The following is a 6,407-nucleotide window of genomic DNA, read 5'->3' as shown; positions in this document are numbered from 1 at the left end:
GGACTGAAAACTCATTTTTCTTTTCAGGGTCATTGTGGGTTTTGTTCATCAGCGCTATTTGGCTTTGAAATCCAGAGTATGATTATTTTAAACAAAACAGAGCTAAACTTTGTGGATATCACAGGTGAAGTCCCATTGAAATTTCCCTAAATGTGTGTGAATTCAAATCTTCAGAGATACGGATCAGTTTTTGATCTTAAATAGTTTTGTTCGCTTTGGTTTTGAGGGAGGACAATTAAGTGTGATAGGCTTTAACACAAAACGTTAAAAGTGCATTTGACAAATTGCACAATAGTAACTTTTCTTCAAAACACAAAACAAAAACTAGAAAGCAGAATGAAAATACCACTTAAGAAAAAAAAAAATGGTTTCCACTTTAGACGACAAAACAAGGCTAGAAATTGTAGTCCTTTTGGTGTACATATCACTTTACGAACATTGTGAAGAAAGTGGTGTCTCACAGCTACTGAAAAGACTATCTGGATGTCTGTCAAAAAAGCAGATATTTCTTCAAGGATATGTCATATATATATACACATGTATTGGAGGTCTGGTGCCTCCAACTGCTAAATAAGCACCTTAAAATGGTATCAAATTACACTGCAGTGGACAAAAAAAAAAAGAGCTGAAAACAGTGCATCCTTTCCAACATTTGAGACACATGATATAAAGAGAGAGACTGATTGAAGGAACACATCGCTTCAACTCTCTAGTGCTAGACAAAAAAAAAAAAAATGAGATGACAAAATAAACATCAAGAAACAAACAAAAAATACATTCAAATACAAGTTTCCTCTTACAGTTACCAACATCCTGTGCTACCTTGGGCTAGAAACATACTGTATGCAAGTACACAAATATAGAGTTTGACTAACTTCAGAGCAAGATTCTATAAATAAATAAACTGTTGTGCCGCCATTATAGTAGCTGTATTGATGCTGCATCCCAATTCACCGCCTTATACTAAGCCCTAAAAGTATGCTCTCTTTGGTACATACAATTTCATCATAATTGCGTCTTTAACAGACCGATCTGTTGGGTTGGGTTGTGGGCAATATTAGCCGTTAAAGTGTGCATGGAACCACACGAGTACCTTTGGAACACTCATTTCAACAAAGGCCTACAATCATTTGGGACATAGTAATTATAATTATGAACACTATTTAGGACAAACAGTATGCAAATTGGGATGCAGCATAAATGTAGAAAAAGTGTATAGTAATGATACTTTAGTGTCACTTGCATTACGTTGTGAATTGTAGTTTGACGCATTTTGGAAAGCAACAACGCTAGCAATCTTTTAACCTGCGTTGCTATAAGCACTTGCATAATTGCGTAGAGTATGTTTCTGGCTTTAGGCAATGTGGCCCCAGTAAGTGGTCCCACAGAGACCCCCATCAATAATGTGTGTGTGTGTTTACACAAAGGGGTGTTTAGAGTCACCTGGGCACTCAAAGCAGAAGAATTGTACAGGTAGTTTGAGACAAACATTTGTTACTTCTTTTTTTTTTTGGGGGGGGGGGGGGGGGGGGGGGGCAGCTTGTTCTTTATGGAGGCTTCAGAGCAGAGCAAACCTAAAGAGGTTGAAGACACCAAGCTCTCATCTTTCTGTTCTAGTTGCAGAGAAAATAGTGCTAAACTGAGGTAGAACAGAATGCAGGGTACACGTGATACTTCAGATATCTTTACACCAACACCACACAGCAGCATGACAGAGTCCGAAACAAAAATGAAACATAAGTAACTGTTACGAAGAATGTGAAAATATTTCCACTTCAAAAATCTGGTAGCCTCTTTGTAAAGTTTTGGTTCACCCCAACTCTATTCTGCAGAGAGGAGACAAACACGCAAATGTCTACTGCATACTCTGGCGTGGATGTGGTTTCAGACTAACCTTATCTACACAACAGATAGTGCCCATCTCTGAGCGTTCGTTGTAGAGTCTGAACTGTGCTATGCAGGGAGGAACATGTGCTGTAGTCAATACTGGCACACAATTCTGCTTTCAAAACTTAAAACAATGTACACAATGGAATTTAAACGTAATTTAGAAAGAACAATAAGAGTATAATGGCAGAAAAAGAAACTCCCCAATTTTTTCTTCCGAACAATCCAGAAATGTTCTGGTTACATTCATAGTCATATCCTTTTCTTTTTTATAAATTGGTTATAAATTGGAGGTAAACCTAGAATTTTAGAGGAAGCAAATTAGAAACCAAACCCAATGTAGTCAGCAGTATGTAGTGCTATCGCATAATTTTTTTTGAGGTACTGTACAAATCACAATCACTTTCCTGAGTTTTTGAAGAAAATCAAACAAACGAATTTCATAACTTAGGATCCAGATTCAAAGTACAACATGGACCTTCTCCTGCCCTTCCTGGGGTCTACAGGTCAGACTTGATTGAGGAATACTGTTGTTCTTTTGAGAGAAGTGTCGAAAACAAGGAAAGGAACGAAAAGCAGAACATGTCTGATTTAGTTTCATGTTAAAGCTCTCTATATTAGCACATGCCACCAATGTAGATGGTGAGGCAAACAAATCCAAATCCAAATCAATAAAGCACCACTTCAGGCACTTCATAGCAACAAAATCTCAAAAACAGCAGAATGATATTTACACACAAAGTAGTTTGTCCTCACTTACAGAGTTCCTCGGTAAGTGGAGCTCTGCGTCTGCAGTACTGAGCCCAGAAAACAGTATTTCTCTGTCTGGATTATGTGCAAAGGGCCAGACCTTGACTTAAGTACAGCCATGCATCATTCAAATGTATCTGACCGTCCTTCAGGTTCTTCTTTAGGGGTCATCTACATTTGTAATAACCACACTGTTTAACTGCATGTGTCACCCAAAGAATTCTGAATTGTATCCCCTCTAAGAGTAGAGGAGGTCACCCCTCAGATTTCATTACACCCTTGCTCTTTACTGACTACAACCAAACATCTTATTCCATTCAGTGTATGTATCGAGTTCTTTCTGTGATATGCTGGGCTGGATTTTGCAAAACACATTCTCAAAGTCTTGGTATGACACCGGTCTCATTTGACCTGGCATCATTCCGGAAAGGTCTGCGCCGGACATGCCATGGAGAGGACCAACCATGGCCTCCTGGCAAAGTCGGACCACATCCAACCCGGAGAAGCCGTCTGTCCGCTGAACAAGCAGTGCAACCTCTTTGTCGCTGAGGCAGTAGTTGTGCTGTGAGAGCAGCTGGCTGATTATCTGGTGTCGTGCGGTGGCATCTGGTAAGGGGACGAGCAACCGCTTAACAAAGTACCTTCGTAGAGACTCATCAATCTCTTCGGGTTTGCTGGTGGAACATACTACTAGAACATGTTCCTCTGGAGAACTTAGAACTCCATCGAGCTGGAGGAGGAGTTCACTCTTGATTCGGTTCACAGGACTTTCTTCGCTCAACTGGGCAGACAACAGCAGATCTACATCGCTGATGAAAACCACTGAAGGCTGCCGGCAGCGAGCGACAAGGAATGAGGCCTGGACAATCTTCTCGCCCTCTCCAAGCCATTTCGTGACCAGTGCGGAGCCACTAAGGAGGAGGAAAGCTGCGCCAAGCTGACTAGCCATACACCGGCCGAGCAGAGTCCGACCTGTGCCCTGAGGTCCAAAGAGAAGGATGCTGCGAGGTAATGTGGCCATACCGCTGAACATATCTGGCCTCAGAATAGGCCACAGGACCTCATCTTTGATGGTGGCTTTTGTCATCTCCAGTCCAGCAATGTCACTCCAGTCCACAGGGGGTGTCTGCTGCAGAATCTCAGTGGTAACCATCTCTACCAAACTAGCATCGCTGTTTTTTAACTGCTCCTCAGCAGGGTGGCTGGATGAAGTGGCCGTGCCAATGGAATGGGGGTGATGCTGTCTGTTGTCGTCACCGTGGTCACTCAAAACAGGGGAACCGAACTTTCCAAATGATTCGCCTGGCCGCAGGGATCCCAAGGAACCTTTGGAGGATCCGTAAGAAGGAGGGGTTAGTGCCCTTCCAGACTGGCTGCCGAATTTCCGCTGCTGATCCGGTGGCATTGACTGCTTTGTGGGCTTAAACGCCAAAGATGATGTGTCAGCGTTCCTGTCAAATCCATTCCCCCTGGTTGAGTCAACAAGACTGTTGTCTGGCATTCTGTACATGGGGCTTTGAGCAGAACGCTGCTGGCTGTAGTTGAAACTTCCATAACTGGAGTCCATATCTCCCTGGCCCGTCATGTAAAACGCTTTCCTTTTCAGTGTGTTGGCCGAGCTGCCGTTCAAAGGTGTTGGTGCAATTGGTGCATGGTTGTGGGACTGGTAGGAGTAACCGGGAAGGGTGGAAGGGGGTAGGGGAGTGGGGGCAGCGATGCCTGAGGGCAAGTAAGCTGAGGGAGGGGGTGCTCCTCCTGGGCTGTAGCCCGGGGCAACAGCAGTCTGTGGGGGATAACCTGCTGGAGGGTAATTGTAACTGGAGAGATTGGGGGAACTTGCGTTGTAGCTGGGCACTAGGGTTGGAGGTGGCGGAGGTGGAGGCTGAAGGAGCCCAGCGCTGTGCAAAGGTGAGGGATGTGGGGACGGGAGAGCTGGTGTGCTTTGCCCGCCACTGTAAGTGGAATGCAAGTACGAGCCATTGTAACTGCTAGCAAATTCCTGAGAGGGGATCCCCGAGTGCAGTGCAGTAGACGCATGATTCCCACAGTTACTGCTGGAGTAGCTGGGCTCGCTCAAGCTACTCGGCACCCCCATGGAACTGCAGACACTTGCCGTAACATCTGGAGGAGGCAGGGCGGGCGTCATGCCAGTCTTACTTACAGAAACCACATCTGCAGCACAGCTCATTGGGTAGATCCCCTCCTGCCATGCTTCACTCTCCGACTTGCGTCTGTTCAAGAGTCCTGGGGCACTCTCGGAGTAAGAGCACAGGAGCACCCGCTCGCTGGGACCCTCCAGGATACCAGAGTACTTCTCTGCGTACTTCTTCAGAAGGTTGGAGGCCGTCAGTGCTGATATATCGTCATTGGCCCAGGCATACTGGTAGGTCCGCTGCAGGTGTCCGCGGTATGCCTCTGCTTTATGTGCGGGGGAACGTGTGGTGGATGAGATGTCAAAATGTTGCTCGGCCCACTGCGCATGCTCTGGGGTCCACTGCATCTTTAAGCCTAAACAATCAACAAACAAAAACAAGCAGGTGTGAGAAACTTGCACTCATGAATAGAAGCTGCTAGATATGCCTAGCTGATTAATCTGAAATGGCTGAAATTCAGTTGATAACTTTAACATTTTGTGAATTTTGAGCCAAATATATGTTTTGCAAAGTTACGGCTTGCAAATAATAATTACATAATGTTTAAAGATATTTTCATGCATATATTTTGTTTTCAACATTTTTTTAGAGAACTGTAAATATTGCGAAAAATAAGTGTTAGACAGAAATCAGTGCTGGCCATTAAAAACAGAGGGGGCGACCACTGGGCTTTTCAGGGTTTTCTTTTTTGACACGTCAGAATCAATGATCCAATAAGCAACTGCTATTGAAAAGAAACAAATTACATACAAACGGCAACAACAAGAGTAAAATATTACCCCCCCCCCCCCCCATCCAGCTCTCCGAGAGTCCTGGCTTCATATCGCAGACACTGCTGACAGTTGGTATCGCAGGAACAGTGCAGATTTGGGCCTCCAACACCTGGTTAGCACAGTATAATGCACCTTGCACACAGCCGAGTGACACAGACATCGCAGGTCACTCTATAATCCAACTCTCATCTAAAGCAGTCCCAGACAGTTTCAAATCTGCTTGGAGGAGTGCAGCAAGGCAATCTCCCAGGCAGCGCTCTACTGCTTTCATCACACAAACTCACAGCACGGCATGAATTACAACAGCTTTCTGTCTGTCGCCCGCCCGCCTCCTGGAGCACAGGGAACTGAAAAAAAAAAAAAAAAAAACATGCCTGCCTCCCTCTCGTTCACTCTAATGCTCCCCTTTCTCTCTCCTCCTTTTACTCTGACGCTCTGGGTTCTGCCTCTCTCTTTCTCGCTTTCTTTTCTCTCCGCAGCCTCTGTCTTTTATTGGCTCTAGGGCTCAAAAGCCACCATCAAGTTTAATCCCAAACTCCATCTGCAAACACAAGCAGCTACATGCGCTGTCATCTTACACACAGCATGGGATTATCAAAGAGACATTTACTCAAGAGCCGACGGGATGACGGGGGTGGTTCGCACTCACACACTCTCCGTCTGTAGATAGACTTCTGATGACAACAGCGTTCGGCCGCAGTGTCCAGCAGGCGTGTTATTGTGCACACACCTCCCGCTTATCTGAGCTTACTGGGCCTAAGCACTCACAAACACTATTCATGGCACAAAGAAGAAAGATGTCACAGAAAACGACGCTGTTTACGAGCTTTTAGCCATGTGCCCA

At 45.0% G+C, this 6,407-nt stretch overlaps 1 protein-coding gene across 1 annotated transcript; it reads right to left on the bottom strand.

Moving 5' to 3' along the window:
* Positions 1 to 2,923: 2,923 nt before the first annotated feature.
* Positions 2,924 to 5,137, bottom strand: LOC306876890 (fidgetin-like; the record flags this gene model as incomplete). Its single annotated transcript, XM_079428340.1, has 1 exon — positions 2,924 to 5,137. One exon carries the CDS (start codon positions 5,135 to 5,137, stop codon positions 2,924 to 2,926), a length of 2,214 nt encoding a protein of 737 aa, XP_079284466.1.
* Positions 5,138 to 6,407: the final 1,270 nt, after the last annotated feature.

This window comes from Barbus barbus (genome assembly GCF_936440315.1).
Source record: "Barbus barbus genome assembly, chromosome: 11".
Taxonomy (NCBI): Eukaryota; Metazoa; Chordata; class Actinopteri; order Cypriniformes; family Cyprinidae; genus Barbus; species Barbus barbus.
The sequence above is the reverse complement of the archived record's forward strand: the minus strand, read 5'-3'. Positions and strand labels throughout refer to the sequence as shown.